The following is a 23230-nucleotide window of genomic DNA, read 5'->3' as shown; positions in this document are numbered from 1 at the left end:
TTTCTCTGAAAGGACACGGCCGACTTCCTTCCCAATCCTTCCCTAATCCGATGAGACCGATGACCATGCTGTCTCGTCTCCTTCCCCAAACCAACCAACCAACCATTGGTGAACATGTCTGCAAGCAACGATTGTTGAAGCAGAAACGAGCGCCCTGCAGTGAAAATATGTAGGCAGGCAAATATATTGCCATTCTCACACAGAGTAGCGCGAGAGCTCTGCTGTGTGATGCACCGCTAATGTAGATTCTGCCTCTCAAATTCTAAGACATTTCTGGAATTTTTTTACTACAGGCTTCAACATCAACATTAACAAATGCTCTATCGCTGTAATTGTCTTCTCAAGAGCTATCGAATGAAGTTACAAAAAGTATACTGTTCAATTTACAAAAACTTACTTGCTTCAATATCTCCATTGACACCAGCGCTAAAAACAGTAACCAAACAGAAAAAAAGTGCCCCTCGACATCCTAATATTTCCCGAAAACCGCGTTTCGATATGTGTAACCATTAACGAAATAAAAGGGGTGTTCAGTGACTCACCCTGTATATATATATAGGGGGTTCATTTTAACTGAAGACATTGAAATATGTGGAAAACCACACATCAGATCAAAAAGTGATAATTCCATTTTTTTTTTTTTTGTCTCAAAGGGGGACCACCCCACCTCGTGCATGGGACACGGTGGACAACTTTGAACTCTTCAGTGGGAACCCCACTTTTTATTGCGGATTACGATTCTACAGCAAAATCTACATACATTTTGTCTAAAGCATTTTCTTTGTTTTGCCACAGATGGCCCTGTAATCGGACGAAAAGAAATAAGTACACAATCGTAATTTACGATGTGCTACTCAATGGACCTTGAATATCCAATGGCATGTGGGACCTTCTGAGGGTAGGAAGGCCAGTATTTCATCACTTCTAATTGGAAACCCATTGGCAACGTTGCCTTTCTCCAACATATCGAAAAGTGGGCTACTGAACGCACCACTGTGGCTGTGGCTCGAGGCCAACGCTACTCTACTTTTCCATTTAGAGCAAGTGTCCAAACACAGTACCGCCAACTTCAATACAACTAGTGTATGTCAGTTCACAGGACGGAAGGATATCTGCAGGAATGTCAGCACAGGCGTTTCTGCTGTTGTCGATCATGTCTTCATGGCTTGTTTCTCTTGCTGGTACCCCTTGTCTTTTAAATATCCACACAATAGAAATCCGGCGACGTCAAATCCGGCGACCTAGCAGGCCAATTAATGGGGGCTACCTCTGCCGATCCACCGACCACTGTAAACACGGGCTAATAGGTCCCGTGCTTCAGTTGTGTAACACCCTAAGCAACAGTCATGCTCATACCACATGTGCTATCGATCGTCCAGGGAAAAATCCTGCAGTACTACCGGTAGTTCCTCTCCCAAAAACGTTCGATATTTGCGTCCGTTCAACATGCTAAGGATAATATACAGGCCAATGCGTTTCTTTCCCATGATGGCACACCATATGTTAACCAACCAAGGCTGACGTAACCAGTGGGGATTGTCTACACTCCAATAATACACGTTATGCTGGTTAACGCTACCATTGTTTGTGAATGTGGACTCATCGGAAAAGAGTGCATTGGTAAAGAACGTGGGAGTCGTTTGTGTTTGTTGACATGGCCACTCACAAAACGCTACCCGGCTATGGAAACCAGCGCCGTAAAATACTTGATGCAATGACATGTCAACAAGCTTTCACGTCTCATCATATCGCTATCATGTCAGGATACATTCACAATGGTCGTCACGTCACTTCATTAAGCCAACCAAAGAACGGTGAAAGTTAGATTATGAAATATCATTCGTGGTACAAAAGTCAGGATATAGTGTCAGAATCGAGGAATCAACAACAATAAATCTCATCAATAGTCAAAGAAAACTTCACAACCCATCTTCTTATCAGTTTTGTGTAATGAATTGATGAGAAGTGAAAGAATATTTCAATACAACGACATTTATTTGCTAGAGAAAGTATATACACTCCAGCACATCAAACAATATTTATAAGGAAATAAATATAGCCTGTTTCCGTACCCATTACGCTTTTTTCTTTCATAATTAATAACGTCATAAACAACTACATTTTCCTCCTTCATTGGAGCTGAATTTTTCACTTAAATATTATATTTAATGAAAAATTACTTCATGAATTAATGTTCTTATTTATATACAGAGTAAGAATCGTCTCTGTTCTGGTAAAGCGAAACCTAAATAAGTTTTCTCCTTCAGATAAGTGACCTCGTGTAGGGAAAACACTAAGTGGAAAATATATCGAAGCCGTCATGGAGCATCTGCAGTTTGCCACGAAAATAAAGCAAAATAATAAAATAAAAATTAAGAAAACAATAAAGAACGAAATCCATACTATAACACTAGTGAGCGTGGCGAAAACTGGTTAATTTCAGATGGTAGCAGACGACGATACCGTATAAACTTCCTTCTCGAGAAACCTTGACGGTGACGTGAGATGGGAATCCGTTGACAGTCTGTAAATGTCGCCATTTGAAATGCATTGTGGTATGTTTTGACGTGATGGCAAGTGTAAATCGGCTTTAACGTACAACATAATTTAAATGGGTGAAATTATCCATAATTACAGATTCAAACCACAAAATTTGTGTTTTGTAGTTCAAGAATTCTTTTGCTGCGTAAAAGCACTGTTCCGTCATAAATGACTATAGTAATATCGTAGATTGTCTATTCACATTTTGTGAGTTTATCCTGCGATGGGCCTTTACGGGCCACCGAAGGCAACGGTGGGCAATTTATGTGCAAGTTTTCGTTTCCTTGATATCGCCATCCGTTTTATCGCATTCAACGTGTTAATTCTATTCAAGTGTAGTATCTTTCAGTGCTTCACTTATGTTGTTGCTAACATCTCTGCTGTGATTACACGAAAAGTTGAAGTCACTGTGTGTATGTCTGAAAATACAGTGCTAATTTGGTACAAGTAAAACACTATGGCTGTTGTTGAGGGATATTATTCACAATCTGTTCCGAAGACAGTGAATTTCAATCCATATTCGGATAATGGCGGGTAAGGTGAAGCGGAAGAAAAGCTATCTAGTTGTTTAAGTCCTAGGGATGTCAAGTTGTAAGTTGAGTACGCATTCGCGTAGAGTGAAATATTCTCTTCGTTTAGTTTTTAAAATACTTATTTTTTTATCAGCAAAGAGAAAATATTGTTTTGAGTTCTGTGACAGTATATAGAATTGTAAGTGTGGAGAAGTTAATTATCGTTTATTTTAGGAGCGTGGTTGCAGTTGCTGGCGAAGATTATGCCATTATTGCTGCTGACACGAGACTCAGTGCTGGATTCTCGATTTATACTCGGGAGCAATCTAAGCTCTTCCGCCTGTCAAACACTACAGTGCTCGGTTGTACAGGTTGTTGGTGCGATACATTGACCCTCACGAGAATCCTGGAAGCTAGGATGCAGGTAATATATGTATTCCTTTGTACAAGGATAAAACAAAGTCTTGTAGCGATACGAAGTAGTTGTAGTGATACGAAGTAGTATTAGTACACGCAAGAACGGTTTGTAATGGAAAAACGATCACGTAATGCATTTTGATTCTGCATATGTTTTCTTGCTTATCAGGATGTGTAGAGTACGTAGCTATACACTACTGGGATTTATGCTACCATATTGTACAGTATTACCCAGTCACTTATAGAATCCAGTCTTGGCGTAGATGAAGGAAGGAGTCGTATCTATACAAATGTAAAGTCGGTGTAACTTTATTTACATTCATATTAAAAATATAAATACAGTGAATAAGAAGTGATTTTCATGACATCTGTATTAAATTTGTATCAAGTTTTATAAATTTAATTTCCATGTTACTGCAAGGATAAACCTTTGTGTGACCACACTATCCTGCAAGTTACGTGAAGTTGTAGCTATGTAAAAGAAACATGATGATATAAAGCTTTGGCTTTGTAGTCTGACATTTATCCACTAAGCCACCAAGCCAAGCTGTTTTGTATAATGTTAAAATTTATTTATCCCTAGATAACATTTACAGTGAAGCAGGACCTACCAGTTTAATATTAAAGGTCCTTCATGCACACCAATTTATCGCCACTGATGGACTCACCAATTTCGTGGCAGCCTACACACATCCCGACAGACTGCAAGCAGTGACTAGAACACCATCCTGTTGTTTTCTTTATCTGAATTTTGCATTGTGTTTATGTTCTACAAGATCCTGTTTGGTTTTAAACAGAAACAAGAATGGTGGTTTGCTTTGGTTGTTTCATAGGTAACAGGGCCAAAAATAGTGGAGAGAAAGGTGTAGGCAAAGAAGTGCCAAATGCAAGGAAAGAAATTCACCCAAGTTCTCTAATTTAAGCAGTAGGAAGCCAATGAATTTCACGGTTATATAAAAATGGATGAATCCTGCCTTTCTGGGCTGCAGATCATAAAACCATTCTTAATGAAAAATAGTACATTCACAAGAGAGGTTGTTTGCTACAGTATGATTTATAGCTACTGGTAGAGGTTAAGAGGACCTCAGATTTAGTGCTATCATATCCCCACAGTTACTAGTTAAAATGATTCCTGAATGTGCATCATGATTTCTAGTTGACTGAGGAAGCACATCAGGGTAAAGCAAATTAAATAAAACAAATATATTTATGTAAATGGTAGTGTATTTATGTATGTAGCCTAAAAGATGACGTGTAAGTTTAAGAAACTTGTTTCAAATTCAAGGAAGAAAGGCTACAAATGGCAGTGGCACCCTGTAGCTAATAAGTAAAACATATACATAGGAAATGAGTCTTTTAGCAACAGTTATAACTGTAAAAATTGCCTTACAATTGCTCTTCGTAGTAGAGCAATTTGATATAGGCTGGAATTTTTACACATTTAACAATGAAGCAAATGTGTTATATGAATTAATGTCCATTGTTAATATTTTGATTCTTAGATTTCACTTCTGATAAGTATCAGAAATAAAGCTCAAAAACAGAAATACAGAAGAATAACACTTTTATTCACGCTATGCCACACAACATCATTATGGATTCATGAGAAAGAGAGTGAGTGAGTGCTTCATTTCATGCATATATATTGCTATACTCCTTGCAAGATGTGTCCCACAAACATAACTCCATCTTGGGCTCAAAAGCATGGGACAGTGGCAGGTCGATGAACTGTAATAGTACTCTACCAAAAGCCTTTATTTTGATATTGCTTTAATAGGCAATCAGTTTCGATGTTACAAACATGTTATCTTCAGGTCGGTCACATGAATTACACAAAGTACCACTCATGCTTATATGACAGGCCTGAAGTTAATTGGAATGTCAAAACTGGTTGCCCAATAAAACAATATCAAACTAATGGCTGTTAATGCATTTTGTCCCACATACATCTACAGGCTTTAAATCTTCCCAGAGACAGTGCTACACACAGCACAGTTTGGGTGGAGTGGTGGGGAGTTGATTGTCGGATGGTCCTACCCGCCCGACATACCAACAACGAAAGTTTGATGGTCAAAACACCTACGCACATCCATTTGGTTGTTAGGAAAAGACATGTCATCTATGAAGAGAAATATATAAGGACGCGTTTAATAAGAATAGAATGGGTGGACAGCTGTGACTTTGTTGATGAACCATCCTAGCATTTCTTTGAAATTATTTATTCAGACTACAGATACCAAAATTGGGATGACCAGAGAGTGAACCTCAATCCTCCCAGTTCTGTCAGAAATGCAGTATTTATGTCACTGCAAGTTACCCCTTTCTGTGCAATGGTAAAGTTGTCATAATTTGTGTTCATAATCTTCAATTTCTGATTGCAACGGTTGTAAAGGCATAGTCCATATCAATTCAGGCAGGCTAGGAAAAAACCTTACCTTCATAGTCTCAGATGTGATTGAATTTAGCATATGTTAAAATGAAGGACTCAGTAAGGACCACACATTTTTTTATTTTATTTTTATTTTTTTATTTTATTTATTTTTTTCCTCCAAAAAAAATTCTGCTCCATGATACAGCCCTCCAAAGATGATTCTGCGCATACCATTTTGAAGATGCGAATTTTGGAAAAAAAATTAAAATGCTGTATATCTGGAACAGTTGTAGATATTTTGTTGGGGTTTTTTTATTTGAAAGATAATTGTCTTATGATTGCAAAGAAATCCTCCATCTTGACTTACGTCAAAGTTCTTTTACTACAGTGTTCTGAACCTTTTTATTATTTATGGATTTTTTTTTTCAAAAATGCCAATACATAAAATTTTGAAATTTTTTTTTTTTTTTTTCCTGTTCATTGGTACCCTATAGTTCTACATTCCCTGAAAAGCAGAGCTTCCACTTTTAGATTGAACAGGTTTTATAAACAACTGAAACTTTTGACATACATATTGTTTTATTATCACATAACACGTTTTATTATCACATAACACACTCATAAAAATCAAAACCTATCCTTATTTAACATAATTTAAATTTTGAAAGATGAGTAAGAGACTCATTTTTCAAGCATTTTAAATGGTTCCAGAATGTATGTGAAAGGTCCAAAGACATAAAGGTTTCAATTTATACAACTTCTGTGCACTCTGTTTTGTACTGAAATTAGCCAGTCGATGAACTAAAAATGTGTTCCACTGCTTAAGTATCTTCCTGTTGAACCAGTAGGAACTGGAGCGCTTACAATCTTCAAAACATTGTGAACAGGAAGTGAGCACTGATGACATTGTTGCTGTCCTTAAGCCGGAAACCTATATCCAGCAGCTGGTCCATGTGGTAGCATAAAGGTTACTACAATTTCATTTAACTCGTAACTGGTGTGTATAATCTCGGCAACGCACACACACGCACACACGCAAAACCTTAAACATCCCCCTTCTCAGGTTGTGAATCTGAATATTACCCTGCTGTTTCCAAGGTGTTGACTGAACAAAATTTCTTCTTTCTTGCTCTTTAAAGTGCGTGCAATAAGTTCGTCCATCACTTTGAGTCGAAAAATGTCTTCTGAATTCCTTTCACAGGAATAGTTTATTTGGACCATTCTTCTTTTTTCTGCTCACACAATTCTTCAATTTCCTCTTTGGACAGAAGAATGAGGGCTGTGGATGTGTAAAATTTCATGGCTCTCATAAAATCCTCAGTATTCTGAATCACAGCTGCATTTGGCCAGGAAAGATATGTTTTGTAGCATGGTGCTTCAGCAGGCCTCCTACAGCATCACAAGGCCCCTTCCCGTGACCAGTAGTGCTGTAGACCTAGTCAGTTGGCACAAGTGACATACTCAATTCAAACAGCTGTTAATGATTTTTAAAATGACTGTGAGCACCATTAGAAATAATGATGATCTTCTCTGCCCCTGTTCGCAGTTGAAGAATTTTGTGCATTGCTTGTGCTGAGTCATGTCCTGTGTCATCACATGACTCAGGACTGACAGTTATTTGTGCACTGTTATACAGTTATTTAGTAGACAGAGAATTTCGAGACCGCTATTGTTGGTTCTATAAATAGTTCTACTGGTGTAACTGAACTTCGGTAATGTAGACGTATAGGTTGTTGTTGTTGTTGCTGTTTTTTTTTTTCCCCCCTCTCTCTCCAGTAACTGTAAAATTTTACCATGAGTGAGAAGTGTTGGCTCTGTCGTAGGTTTGTGAGTAGTGGGTTACGGTGTGGGATTTGTTCAAAGTATTTTTCGTTGGGGGAATGCAGTGAGGAAGCCAATGCGCATCCTAGTGAGATCCTCTCCTCGGAATGCAGGATCTAAAGTAGAAATAAGTTGATGGAGGAGCAGCAGCATAAGCTCTGTGCCCTTCAGGTGCAGTTACAATGTGCAAACGAGGAAGTAGATAGGTTGAGGTGGGTGAAGAGTGGTGGGGAATGGGAACTGGCAGTTGGCAAGAAGGCAGCAAGGAGGAGGAGGAGTTGTAGTTTACGTATACAGGGTGTTACAAAAAGGTACGGCCAAACTTTCAGGAAACATTCCTCACACACAAAGAAAGAAAATATGTTATGTGGACATGTGTCTGGAAATGCTTACTTTCCATGTTAGAGCTCATTTTATTACTTCTCTTCAAATCACATTAATCATGGAATGGAAACACACAGCAACAGAACGTACCAGCGTGACTTCAAACACTTTGTTACAGGAAATGTTCAAAATGTCCTCCGTTAGCGAGGATACATGCATCCGCCCTCCGTCGCATGGAATCCCTGATGCGCTAATGCAGCCCTGGAGAATGGCGTATTGTATCACAGCCATCCATAATACGAGCACGAAGAGTCTCTACATTTGGTACCGGGGTTGTGTAGACAAGAGCTTTCAACTGCCCCCATAAATGAAAGTCAAGAGGGTTGAGGTCAGGAGAGCGTGGAGGCCATGGAATTGGTCCGCCTTTACCAATCCATCAGTCACCGAATCTGTTGTTGAGAAGCGTACGAACGCTTCATCTGAAATGTGCAGGAGCTCCATCGTGCATGAACCACATGTTGTGTCGCACTTGTAAAGGCACAAGTTATAGCAGCACAGGTAGTGTGTCCCGTGTGAAATCATGATAATGTGCTCCATTGAGCGTAGGTGGAAGAACATGGGGCCCAATCAAGACATCACCAACATTGCCTGCCCAAACGTTCACAGAAAATCTGTGTTGATGACGCGGTTGCACAATTGGTGCGGATTCTCGTCAGCCCACACATGTTGATTGTGAAAATTCACAATTTGATCACGTTGGAATGAAGCCTCATTCGTAAATAGAACATTTGCACCGAAATGAGGATTGACACATTGTTGGATGAACCATTCACAGAAGTGTACCCGTGGCGGCCAATCAGCTGTTGATAGGGCCTGCACACGCTGTACATGGTACGGAAACACTGGTTCTCTCATAGCACTCTCCATACAGTGATGTGTTCAACGTTACCTTGTACAGCAGCAACTTCTCTGATGCTGACATTAGGGTTATCGTCAACTGCACGAAGAATTGCCTCATCCATTGCAGGTGTCCTCGTCATTCTAGGTCTTCCCCAGTCGCGAGTCATAGGCTGGAATGTTCCGTGCTCCCTAAGATGCCGACCAATTGCTTCAAACGTCTTCCTGTTGGGACACCTTCGTTATGGAAATCTGTCTCGATACAAACGGCTATTGCCCCGTGCTAATCCATACATCAAATGGGCATCTGCCAACTCCGCATTTGTAAACATTGCACTGACTGCAAAACCACGTTCGTGATGGACACTAACCTGTTGATGCTAAGTACTGATGTGCTTGATGCTAGTACTGTAGAGCAAAGAGTCGCATGTCAACACAAGCACCGAAGTCAACATTACCTCCCTTCAATTGGGCCAACTGGCGGTGAATCGAGGAAGTACAGTACATACTGACGAAGCTAAAATGAGCTCTAACATGGAAATTAAGCATTTCCGGACACATGTCCACATAACATCTTTTCTTTATTTGTGTGTGAGGAATGTTTCCTGAAAGTTTGGCCAACTGTCAAGAGTTGGGTGGAGAGGAGCCTCTTGTAGATGTAGGGAACATGCAGCAGTCCTCAGCAGTTAGGAGGCCTAGGTCAGTTGCAAAGTCTAACACAAAGGGGGAGGTTCTGCTGCTAGGTAGTTCGCATGGTACTGGTGTCGGCCAGCAGTTGCAGGAAGTGTTGGGGAGTGAGTACAAGGTCACCAGCATTGTCAGGTGCTGACAGCATAAGGGAGTTATGTAGGAATTTTACGGGGGAGGATCAGGTAGTGGTAGTGGGTGGAGCAGGGAACAGTCTTTGTAGGGACAGGGAATGTGATGTGGTGGTGACCTGGTAAAGATAGCTACCCAAACTGGTGGCACTCAAGTGCATTTCGTGTAACTGTTTCAGCACCATGATCGGCCTCATCTTAGCGGCTGTTAGGTGCGTTAACATCGGGCTGGGGAGGGCGCTGATGGCAGAGGACATTTCAGTGGTGCCAGTTGGGTCTGTCAGTAGGCCAGGTTTCACTAGACTTGGCCTGTATCTCAATAGGTGTGGGAGGGGGAGGTTATCAAAGCTTACAGGTGACAGTGTAGTGGGTGGTGGTGGGATCACTCCTGGAAAAATTCCTGCAGTAATTGGTGTTAGAGCTGCACCTTTTTTAGACTTAAGTTGGCTGATAGGTATACCTGCTTAAAGGAAGTCCTTCTAAGAAATCACCTTCATAGGATGTCATGTTTCCAAGTAGGGAAGGAATTAGCATATTTCATCAAAATAAAAGAGGTATTAGAGATAAAGTTACTGAACTTCTTATAGGTCGGAGCACCACTTACCAGGATACAGATTAGCTGGCTGTTTTTCAAGGAGTTCCTTGCGGGATGGGGGAGTGGCTATGTATGTATTAAAAAAAAAACTGTATTCCATTTGAGTTCAGACATATCACGGCACTGCACCGAACAGATATTTGAATGTTGTGCAGGGCCAGTTGAATTTAGTGAAACTAAACTTCTATTTGTTGTTTATAGGTCCCCTAACTCTGAGTTCAGAGCATTTTTGCTCAGGTTAGTGAGGGTTCTTGATTCACTTTTTAGGTAATACCAGCAATTAGTTATATGTGGTGACTTCAGTATAAATTTTGTATGTGATGGTGCAAGAAAAAGGATGTTGGTAGATCTCCTAAATTCATATGATCTGATGCAGACTGTTTTTTCCAACTAGGGTGCAGGGGAACAGTAGCACAGCCATAGATAATATTTTTATTCATTATTCATTACTGGATGGGCATTCTGTTATAAAAGGGTGAATGGCCTTTCAGGTCATGATGCACAATTTTTAACACTAAAAGGCTTTTGTACTAAAACAAATGTCACATATAACTACAAGCCATGTAGGAAAGATAATTCAACAGCAACAGAGGGGTTTTTAACAAGAGTGGTAGGATCTTTATAGTGCCGATAACATAGATGATAAACATGATGCTTTCTTTAACACATTTCTCATGCTTTTGGAGAGTTGCTTCCCATTAGAATGTTCTAAGCAGGGTACTAGCATTAATAGGGAGTGTGGGTGGCTGACTAGTGGGATAAGGATATCACATAGAACAAAGCGACAATTATATCAAAAATTACAAGAAGTGACAACCAAGCTACAGCAACCCATTACAAGCAGTTCTGTAAGGTGCTTAAAATGTTATTAGGAAGGCAAAGAGTATGTGGTATGCATATAGAATAGCTAATTCACAGGATAAAATTAAAACAATATGGTCAGTTGCGAAGGAAGTGTCTGGTCAGCAGCTGAAGTTTGACGATGTAAAGTCAGTTCCTAGCAAAAATATTTCTGTTACTGATAAATCCGATATATGTACAATATTAAAAAATAATTTTTTTATCATTGCTGCTGAATTAAATAAAAATTTAGTTTCTGCCGGGAATCATCTCTCTCTTAGAAAATGCCTTTCAGAGACTGAAGTCTGAAATACTCCTCTGTGATACAGACAAGGGGGATTGAGTCAATAATTATCACTGAAGGCTAAGGATTCTCATGGTTATGATTGAGTGCCTAGCAGAATATTAAAGTATTGTTGATTGTGTGCTGCACACTTTAGCCTGAATTTAGCCATATTTGTAAATTTTGCTTTAGAAATGGTCAGTGTCCTGGAGAAAGGGATAATGTGCATGATTTTAGACCTGTTTCTATGCCATCACTGTTTGCAAAAGTTATTGAAAAGGCTGTGTATGTAAGGATAATTGATCATTTATATCACATGATTTGCTATAAAATGCTTTAGAAGTCGTTTAACAACTGAAAATGCTATAGTCTCTTTTCTCTGTGAGGTACTGGATGGGTTAAACAAAAGGTTTCGAACACTTGGCATATTTTTTTATTTAACTAAAGCATTTGATTCTGTTGACCACAAAATATTGCTCCAGAAGTTGGACCATTACGGAATACGTGGAGTAGCTTGCAATTGGTTCACCTCTTACTTTAGCAACAGGCAGCAAAAGGTCATTATTCACAATGTTGATAACAGCTGTGATGTTGGGTCTGAGAGGGGTACTGTGAAGTGAGTGGTCCCCCAAGGATCATTGTTGGGGCCACTCCTGCTCCTTATTTATATAAATGATATGCCATCTAGTATTACAGATAACTCTAAAATATTTGTATGCTGATGACACTAGCTTGGTAGTAAAGCATGTTTTGTGCAACATTGGCTCGGTTTCAAATATTTCAGTTCATGACCTAAGTTCATGGCTTGTAGAAAACAAACTAACGCTAAATCACAGTAAGACTCAGTTTTTACAGTTTCTGACATACAATTCAACAAAACCTGATGTTTTAATTTCACACAACAGGCATATGATTAGTGAAACGGAACAGTTAAAGTTCTTAGCTCTTCAGATAGATAGTAAGCAAGCTGTCATGGATAGCTCATGTTCAGGAACTTGTTCAAAGGCTTAATGCTGCGAACAGTATCTGAAGTGTGTGTTCATTCGACATGAAAAAGTGTACTTTGTTTATTTTCATTCACTTACATCATATGGTATTATATTTTGGGGTTAACTCTTCCCATTCTAAAAGGATATTTTTAGCTCAGAAACGGGCGCTTTGGGAAATAAGTGGTGTAAGTTCACGAACCTCTTGTCGACCCCTGTTCAAGAGTCTGGGTATTTTGACGTCAGCACTGTAAATTCTTGTTAACAATATTAGCTTATTCCCGAGAATAAGCAGCTTTCTCTCAGTTAATACTCGGCAGAAATCAAACCTGCATTTGGATCGCTCTTCCTTAACTCTTGTGCAGAGAAGTGTGCAGGATACTGCTGCATCCATTTTCAATAAGCTACCACTCGAATTCTAAAATCGTAGCAGTAATTCACATGCTTTCAAACTGAAACTGAAGAGTTTCCTCATGGTCAATCCTTCTGGTCTATCGAGGAGTTCCTTGAAAAATTAAGCTGATTCTTGTTGTATTGTTGATTGTGTTTACTTAAGCATATGGATTGACTTTTTCCCGGTTCATAAACATTTTATTTTTATCAGTTATTACTTTTATGTTGTAATTTCATTTACTGACATGCTCCATGACCTTGGAGATTTGCTACTCAATTTGGTCCTACGAAACTTGAAGTGTAATTAACATAAATAAAAAATCAGTTAACTGCAACACTTGTGGTCTGGCCTTGAAAATATGTCACTTCAGTAAAAATTGAGACCTGGTCATAACACCAATGATACCTTTGTACTTGTGGGAGAAATACAGACCAGTTCTCAGAAAAATCACAGTGAGGTACTAAACATAGTTCTTCATCCTGTACACAGTGTTACACTTCTGCAATGTTTTGTTATTGCAATAAGGAGGAGGCTGGGGTGTGGAGGGGGAGGGATAGTATAGTGGGAGTGGCGGACAGTCAAGTGTTGCAGCTTAGTCGGAGGGCAGGAGAGAAGGGGGGGAGGGGGGTGTAAGTAGCGGAAAGGAGAGAAAATAAAAGACTGGGTGTGGCGGTGAAATGATGCCTGTGTAGTGCTGGAATGTGAACAGGGTGGGGGATGGATGGGTGAGGACAGTGACTAACGAAGGTTGAGGCCAGGAGGGTTACGGTAACGTAGGATGTATTGCAGGGAAAGTTCCCACTTGCGTAATTCAGAAAAGCTGGTGTTGGTGGGAAGGATCTATATAGCACAGGCTGTGAAGCAGTCATTGAGATGAAGGGTATCATGTTTGGCAGCATGTTCAGCAACGGGGTGGTCCACTTGTTTCTTGGCCACAGTTTGTCGGTGGCCATTCATGCAGACAGACAGCTTGTTGGTTGTCATGCCTACATAGGATGCAGCACAGATGTTGCAGTTTGGCTTGTAAATCTCATGACTGGTTTCACAGGTAGCCCTGCCTTTGATGGGATAGGTGATGTTAGTGACCTGACTGGAATAGGTGGTGGTAGAAGGATGTATGGGACAGGTCTTGCATCTAGGTCTATTACAGGGGTACGAGCCATGAGGTAAGGGATTGGTAGCAGGGGTTGTGTAAGGATGGAAGAGTATATTGTGTAGGTTCGGTGGATGGTGGAATACCACGGTAGGAGTGGGCAGGACATTTCTCATTTCAGGGCATGACGAGAGGTAATCGAAACCCTGGCGAAGAATGTAATTCAGTTGCTCTAATCCCGGATGGTACTAAGTTACGAGGGGAATGCTCCTCTGTGGCCGGACTGTGGGACTTTGGGAGGTGGTGGGAGACTGGAAAGATAAGGCACGGGAGATTTCTGTACAAGGATGGGAGGATAATTACAGTCAGTGAAGGCTTCAGTGAGAACCTTGGTATATTTTGAGAGGGACTGCTCGTCACTGCAGATGCGACGACCATGGGTGGCTAGGCTGTACGGAAGGGACTTCTTGATATGGAATCGGTGGCAGCTGTCGAAGTGGAGGTATTGCTGGTGGTTAGCAGGTTTGATATGGATGGAGGTATTGATGTAGCCATCTCTGAACTGTAGGTCAACATCTAGGAAGGTGGCTTGTTGGGTTGAGTAGGACCAGGTGAAGCAAATGGGGGAGAAGTTGAGGTTCTGGAGGAATGTGAATAAGGTGCCCTCACCTTCAATCCAGATAGCAAAGATGTCATCAATGAATCTGAACCAGGTGAGGGGTATAGGATTCTGGGTGTTTAGGAAGGATTCCTCTAGATGGCGCATGAATAGGTTAGCATAGGATGGTGCCATGCGGGTGCCCATAGCTGTACCACGGATTTGTTTGTGGGTAATGCCTTCAAAGGACAAGTAATGGTGGGTGAGGATATAGTTGGTCATGGAGACTAGGAAGGAGGTTGTTGGTTTGGAATCCATAGGGCGTCTGGAAAAGTAGTGTTCGACAGCAGTAAGGCCATGGGCATTAGGAATGTTAGCGTACAGGAAGGTGGGATCAATAGTGACGAGCAGGGCATCGTGTGGTAAAGGGACAGGAACTGTGGAGTGTCGGTTGAGGAAATGGTTGGTATCTTTTATATAGGAGAATAGGTTCCGGGTAATAGGTTGAAGGTACTGGTCTGCGAGAGCAGAGATTCTCTCAGTGGGGGCACAGTAACCAGCCACAATGAGGTGTCCTGGATGGTTGGATTTATGCATTTTGGGAAGCATGTAGAAGGTGGGAGTGCGGGAGTGGTAGGGGTAAGTAGAGAGGGACTCTGGGGAGAGGTTCTGGGATGAGCCTAAGGATTTGAGTAGTGACTCGAGATCCTGCTGGATTACTGGAATGGGATCATTGTGGCATGGTTTGTAGGTGGAAGTATCTGCCACATAATCCTTGCGGTTCATAACAACGATGGAGCCTTTGTCAGCAGGTAGGATCAGTTTTTAGCTGGTGGACTGCGGTTCTTTCTGTGGATGTAAGGTTAGTTTGCATGTTGAGGGATTTGGGGAATGATGTTGAGGCAAGGTTCGAGGTTAAGAAATTCTGGAAAGTTAACAGGGGATGGTTTGGAGGCAGTGGGGGTGGATCACGGTTGGATGGAGGAGTGAACTGAGTTAGGCAAGGTCTTTGGTTGAGTCTGACTGGTCAGGTTGGTAGTGGATAAAGTGTTTCCACTGTAGGGACCGGGAGAAGACTAGAAGGTCTTTAACTAGTCCAGCATGGTTGAATTTGGGAGTGGGGCAAAAGGACTGATATTTTTGTGGGACTATGGCTTCTGGAGGAAAGGTTCATAACTGTGTTGTGGGTCTGTTTAGGTTCTGGGTTCTGTGTGGTGGTGGGAGTGAGTTTTGGAGCGTGGGGTAAATGTAGGTCTGCGAGACAGGGTTTGTCAGGGGACGTGGGGGAGGTTTGGAGGTGGTTGTAGAAGTGCTGAACAGCGGTACTCCAAGCTCAAAGATGAGAGTAGGAAGTGAGTAGGATGGAGAGCTTTTTGAGGTGGCATTGTGCATGTTGCTCAAGTTCCTGCAGGACAAGGGTTTCAATGTGTGTTCTGGGTTTCAGGACTTTGGGATTGCCTAGCAGGAGCATAGCTGTCCGCCACTCCCACAATACTATCCCTCCCCACCCAAGCCTCCTCCTTAACCCCCCCCCCCCCCCCCCCCCCCCGTTGCCACTCTCATCATGCACTGGTGCTGCTGTTCGCAGTTCTCTGGGAATGCAGATGTGTTTGCCATATAAATCCTTCCCACCAACACCACCTTTTTCTGAATTGTGTAGGTGGGAACTTTCCGTGCAATACATCCTACGTTCCCGTAACCCTCCTGGCCTCAACCTCAGTCACTGTCCTCACCCATCCATCCTCCTCCCTGTTCAAATTCCAGCACTACACAGCCCTCATTTCACCGCCACACCCAGTCTTTTATTTTCTCTCCTTTCCACTACTTACCCCCTCCCCCTTCCGCACCTTCTCTCCTGCCTTCTCTGCATCTCCGCTTATTTGCTCAGGAAGGTGGCTACAGAAGAAATTTCTGATTCCAATGTTGTGGATTTTGTGTAATGTTCAGTTTATGGATTTTCAAAATTTTTCTGTTTGGTTATGTTATTGTATTGGGAATGTCATTTATTTTGTTTGTCCCCACCATAATCCACCAATTTCCATGGTTGTACCATTAGTTTCATGTTATTATTTTGGTTATATTTTGTATAGTGGTATTGTTTTCATCTGTTTGCATCTTGAATGTGTGATATCATGGTACATATTCCATAAGGCTGAAATAGTGGTGCCTTCCATCTTGATGGTGTCAGGCTTGTGGCCAGTTTCAGATGATTCGGTTATTTCCTGTATAGCTCAGACGAAGTCCACAAAACCAGTAATGAAGTTACAAATTATTGCATGGTAGTGAAGACAATTTCTTATGAAAGATCAACGCAACATTACAACAAAACAAATATAAAGTATATTAGAATGACAAAAACATGATACAAAATAATTAAAAGAAACTTTTTAGTGTCTGATATGATAGTTTGTTAACTCTCCACAGAGACAGCTTAGAATAGAAGTGGAACCCTTATATTCCCTCCTGACTTTGATATCGTAATATTTGGTGGTTGTTCCTCTGGGAAATGTTATGGTCAAATGTCCTTGGGAGATCCTTTTCTGAATCACTTTTTTCGTGCAAGAGGTAGGCTGGTTTAAGCCTGTTCACTGAGACATTTGTGTGTTTGCATTTCCTCTCAGTGATGAAATAATTGTCATGCCTTGCTATGACAGGGAAAGGACCATTTTACGTAGGTTCTAATGGTTTTCTAAAACAGTCATGTCTCAGGAAGACATGGGAACATGTCTACATGTCCCTTGAGACAAATATTGATCTTGATGAGCTGTATGTAGGTCTACTAGGTTTCAGAGGTAACAATTGCTTTTGCAAATAAGATGTAAATGGATCAGGGTCAATGTAGCTGGCTTTTCAAAAAATTTACCAGGAATTTTTAATTTTTCCATATACCATCTGTGCAGTAGAGTTGTTTTGATGTTTTGTTGAATTTTCATTCTACATATTATGCTCAAATTATTTAAAAGAAAAAACTGCAATCTTAACTGTGTTCCTGAGTTGGTGATTGCACATATGGAACGATGAGTGCTGCAATTTTGTGTGGTGAGTTATCATGGTTTTCTGGCACCTAACATCCATTTTGCAGGTCACTTTCTATTTTTGATCAAATAACTTTTCCAGTTATCAGTTTCATTGTAGTCCTTATGCCAGGATGTGCTAAACCACGAAAATGGAGAAACATTTATAGCGGAAAGCTTGTGGAATATAAGGTCTGATATTAGCAGCTAATGTGTGACACTACAGAGTTTTTCCTGATGGAAGTTCGTAAGACTTGAAGTTTAAGGAATTGTTCCCTGTTCAGGGTTGCTACAATTCTTGAACTAGCAACGGACTCTTGGCAATTTCATCATAGTCAATTTATTGTTATTGCATCAACTCTGGATAGGGCATCAGCAACAATATTGTCATGGCCACATTGTGAAATGTATTGCAGCTGTCTCATCTGTTGAGAAATGCTTAAAGGCAAATGTGAATGGTTTATAGTCAATGACGACTATAAAGTCTCTTCCCCAGTAAATGTCTGAACTTTTTACAGAAACATAAATTCCCAATTATTCTCAGTTGTAGCCACTGTAAACCTTCTGCTATTGATTTGGTTTCTGTGAAAAGAATGCAATCTGTTGCCAATTTTATTTTTCCAGTTGGGCTACAGAACCAGCAGTAACATCTGAAGCATTTGTGCATAACCCTAGTGGGGCACTGAGTCAAACGCTTTCCGGAAGTCTAGGAATATGGCATCCGTCTGATACCCTTCATCCATGGTTCGCAAGATATGATGTGAAAAAAGGGCGAGTTGCGTTTCGCAGGAGCGATGATTTCTAAAGCCTTGCAGATGCATGGACAACAACTTCTCTGTCTCAAGGAAATTCATTATATTCGAACTGAGAATAGTTCGAGAATCCTGCAACAAACCGATGTTAAGGATATTGGTCTGTAATTTTCAGTATCCGTCCTTCTACCCTTCTTATGTACAGGCATCTCCTGCACTTTTTTCCAGTCACTCGGAACTTTACGTTGGGCAAGAGATTCGCGATAAATGCAAGCTAAGTAAGGAGCCAATGCAGTAGAGTACTCTCTAAAATCGAATTGGAATCCCATCAGGACCTGGCGATTTATTTATTTTTCAACCCATTCAGCTGCTTCACAACCACAGGGGTGTCTATCACTATGTCCTCCATACGGGAATCTGTACGAGACTCGAACGGTGGTATGTTTGTACGATCCTCCTGCGTGAAAGATTTCTCAAATGCTAAATTTAAAATTTCAGCTTTCGTTTTGCTTTCTTCCGTTGCCAGGCTGGACTGATCAGTGAGTGAGTGGATGGAAGCCTTCGACCTGCTTACTGATTTTATGTAAGACCAGAATTTCCTTGGGTTTTCAGCAAGATCTTTTGCTAAGGTATGACAGTGGTAGTGGTTGTATGCTTTGCACATCGCTCTTTTTACAGCAGCACGAATCTCTACTAACTTTTGCCTGTCCTCATTCTCCCGATCTTTCTTGTACCGCGAGTGCAACTGTCTTTGCTTCCTGAGCATTCTCCGAATTCTGCTGTTAAACCACGGTGGGTCTTTTCCGTCCCTAACCCACTTTTCCGGCACATACTTATGCAATGCGTAATTTACAATGTGTTTAAAATTAGCCCATAGTTCTTCCACGTCCATCGTACCGGAAGTAAATGAAGTCGATTCATTTACTAAGTGGGATGCTAACAACTGCTTATCTGCTCTTTCTAGTAAAAATACTCTCCTAGCCTTCTTGACCGACTTTTTAACTTTCGTAACCATAGTCTTAATGACAACATCATGATCACTAATCCCTGTCTCAGTACCGACACCGTCGATGAGGTCTGGTCTGTTCGTCGCTACCAGATCCAAAATATTTCCATTACGCATTGGCTGTTGATTTAGCTGCTCAAGACAGTTTTCGGATTATGTGTTTAAAAGTAATTCACACGACGGCTTGTCTGTACCACCTGTAATGAAACCGTAGACATCCCAGTCTATACTAGGTAGGTTGAAGTTGCTTCTGACTAATATAGCATGATCCGGGTACTTCTGCGATACAGAGTGTAGACTCCCTTTGAATGATTCTAGACCTGTCACGGTGGAACCTGGTGGCTAGTAATAACACCCAGCAATCAACTTTACGTCACCGAGCCCTTTTAAACGTGTCCAGATAACTTCACAATCACACTCTACTTCGACCTCAGTAGACACAATATTTTTGTCAACTGCAATGAAGACACTACCTCTTACAGTGTCTAATCTGTCTTTCCGATATACATTCCAACCCTCACTAAATATTTCAGAACTCCCTATCTCAGGATTCAGCCAGGTCTCAGTCCTGAGAATAATTTGCGCGCCACACGCTTCCTTGAGGGCAGTAAATTCAGGAACTTTATTCCGAACACTACGAAATTTACTGCTAATGTCTTGACAGCTGAAGTGTCTTTACACTGAGCGTGTCCTGATTTCCCTGCCTGCACGTCGACTGGTGAGTGTTCATCAGAACACCTCGCACTACTGCCTAGCCTAAAAAAAACCCCATGTGCACGCCACAAGTACTCTGCTACCCAAGTAGCTGCTTCCTTTGTGTAGTGCACCCTGACCTTCTAGGGGCGTCCAATTCCCCACCCAATAGCGCAAGTCTAGAAATCTGCAGCCAAGACTGTCACAGAGTTAACGAAGCCTCTGGTTGAGACCCTCCACTCGGCCCCAAACCAAAGGACCCCGATCCACTCTGGGAACGATGCTGCAAATAGAGAGCTCTGCTTGGACCTCGCGTGCGAGGCCAGCAGTCTTCACCAAATCCGTCAGCCGCCTGTACAAATTGAGGATCGCCTCAGAACCCAAGCGACAGGCATCATTGGTGCCGACATGAGCAACTACTTGCAGATGACGCATCCCATACACTGGATAGCCGCAGGCAAGGCCGCCTCCACATCTTGGATGAGGCCCCCTGACAGACAAACTGAGTGAACGTTGGACTTCTTTCCAGCCCTGTACGCTATTTCCCTAAGGGGCTCCATCACCCGCCTAACTTTGGAGCTCCCAATAACCAACAAGCCTTTGCCCCGGTGTGCCTGCTCGGGCCCTGCTGAAGGAACGGCCACCTACCCACTGACAGGATGAATGGGTGAGGCCAGACGGCCAGCCTCCACATTGGCCCTCTGCCTTGAGCGACACGAACGCGTTGCTGTCCGCCACTCACCCTGAGGTGAGGGTGTCTCAAGCGATGCGCCAGACCCTCCGCCGTCGCTGCACCTCGAGGCAGCAGCCTGAAGGCGGCTGACGGTGGTCAACAGCACGCTCAGCTGCTTGCGAACCACGGTCAGTTCCTCCTGTGCCTGCACACAGCACGCTCGCACCCTATCCATCCTGCTGCTAATATCTGGATGTATAGAGTTGCGACAAATAAAACAGCAATATGCGAGTGCACAGTTGCGTCACCTGCGCCAGATTGTGCTGCGATATATGAACAATTAGTTACGAACTAAGGAATCAAATGACCATGACGATGCCACTATACAGATATTACAATGCGATCCTCCCCTTGTCGTAGTACAAATGACAACCACCTACGCAATGTTACTCTCTACCGTTATTAAAATTTGATACTACCCCTTTCTAATTTGAAAATACACAAAGATCCGAAAAATTTCACCACGCAAGCACACAAACACACAAAGTAATTTGAATTAAACCTGCGGAACTAATACGAAAAACTGACTATACGACTAGTTTCTACTACTGCTGCTCGCACACGTCACTCTGCAAGCACAGATGAAACTGCACTGGCCTCTGTCTGCTGCTAACTGACTCTACGAAATAAACATAAAGCACTGGCTGTCCAAAACAAACAACTGACTAATGACTCTGCGAATTTATACTTTACAGCTGTCAATAAGCAATATTACTCCTCTCAAATACGAGAATGCGCAAGGTTTTTATGTAATTAAATATGCAAGCGCACAAACACTCGGAAAGAAATTAAGAATCAAACTACAAAACAAATATGAAAGCTAAATATGTGACTCACTACTGCACTGCTGCTGCACTGATACTTCAACAGCGGCTGCATTAACCTTTGAGTTAGTTAGAATTACAGAAAAATCAATCCCACTAAAAATTACAGTCTCACATTTTTGACGGTTACAAAAAGGTGGGTTTTGCAGGAATTGTTGGGTGGCAATACTTGCCTCTAATTTAGGTACTGGATTGTGTAAAAATTAGACTGTGTACAAATTGGGGCTTTTTACAGGTGCTGATGACGGCACATTTGAGTGCCCCACAAACCCATCATCTTGTCGCGTCCCAAGCGTGGGTATTGCGAGGGATTGGGCGACACGGTTCGTGGATGGGATTTTAGCCGGTTGACCGTAATGAGAGGGAGACTTTTGATCTGGCTAAGATGTATAATCCCTGGTTTTCACAAGGCTAGGAAGGTGATAGAAATTAAAGTCGTGATAACTTTAACAAATTGCAGTTTATTCTAAGTGAATACAAATCGCCCTATCTGACGGTGGTTGCACTCACAGGAAGGCCAAGTCTAATACAGAGACGGTGACTGACTCCACCGTTCCGACTGCCTACTAGAAGGTCTGCAACGTTTCTTAACACCCTACGTTAGAGTCCCGCGGCTACGCCTTAACGCTCTCCAGCGACCATCTCCGGCTGCCTGCCTACAGCCCGTTCCCCAGCCCAAGTCGGCTGCTGCTATCTAACTCTTCGCCCTCACCCGACACGACAAGACTTAGCTCCCCAGAGCGGCGTGCTCTCGGGTTTTGTTAACGTTTCCCCTCCGACCCCGCCAGCGCTTGGCCTGACGTAGCGTCGAAGGCAACGTGCCCTTATTTGGTAGCGTTAAAACATTGTTGTTGCTATTGTTCTTCAGAGGCTGAGTGGAGGGGCAGAGACGCCTCTCCCTATATGGTCACGCACTGCGTCCTGAGCCCTTCATTGGCTCCTCATGACGTAGTGCGGTCCCCACCAAGGGCCCTCTTTCTTTCTCTCTCCACTCCCAGACCTCTCTCTCTAGCCAGGAATGCTTACTGTTGATATTCTTAATTGAATGCTTATCATGAGTCCCTGCACAGACCCTCGTTTGTATCTACCGGCTGTTTACTTTCTTATCAAAACACCCAGCTGCCCTGCAGCTCGAGTGCCGCCTCGGCTGGCCCTTCTGCCACGCCTGGCGTCCCACGCTACAGTTTTAACTTCGTTCCACGTACTATTCTTAAGGTACTGCAATTAGACTTGGCTTGTTCCTGCGGTTACAACACCTCCCCCGCCAGGGAAATTGGCGTTACTCCTCAGAGTACCGTCAATTGTGATTCTCTCATTTTATTTCATTACATTTTCTTTGTTACATCAACACTTCATATGTTTCTTTATCTTTCATATTCACTTAATTCCATTAAGTTCTTTGTGAGACACAATCATTTTATACATACATTTATCAAGATACACTTTTCTTCTCTTTCTTTTTTTTTTCTTCTTCAATTCATTGCTACAACAATTATTTATCAAACATACATTCATCAAGGTACATTTTTCTTTTTCAGTCATTGATACAATTACAATCAAGGTACATTTTTAAACATTGATACAAAATACCATTTTCATTCAACAAATACATACAGTTTCCAAAATGGACAAAACACTAAAATTGATTACACCTTTTCATAAGACACCTCTAATATATTTTACCTTTTGATTTGACTTAACGCCTGTTTCTGAACAGA

The 23230-nt window shown here is 41.8% G+C and overlaps 1 protein-coding gene across 1 annotated transcript in view; it reads left to right on the top strand.

Moving 5' to 3' along the window:
• Nucleotides 1-2899: 2899 nt before the first annotated feature.
• LOC124794946 (proteasome subunit beta type-1) overlaps nt 2900-23230 on the top strand; it is a 59486-nt gene continuing 39155 nt past the window's right edge. The window contains exons 1-2 of the mRNA XM_047258660.1: nt 2900-3075; nt 3288-3477. Of these exons, the coding sequence (XP_047114616.1) occupies nt 2999-3075; nt 3288-3477 (267 nt within the window). The 5' untranslated portion in view covers nt 2900-2998. The remainder of the gene's footprint in view (nt 3076-3287; nt 3478-23230) is intronic.

The sequence above is a fragment of the Schistocerca piceifrons genome, chromosome 4, assembly GCF_021461385.2.
Source record: "Schistocerca piceifrons isolate TAMUIC-IGC-003096 chromosome 4, iqSchPice1.1, whole genome shotgun sequence".
Lineage (NCBI taxonomy): Eukaryota > Metazoa > Arthropoda > Insecta > Orthoptera > Acrididae > Schistocerca > Schistocerca piceifrons.
This window is presented reverse-complemented; position numbering and strand designations above follow the sequence as displayed.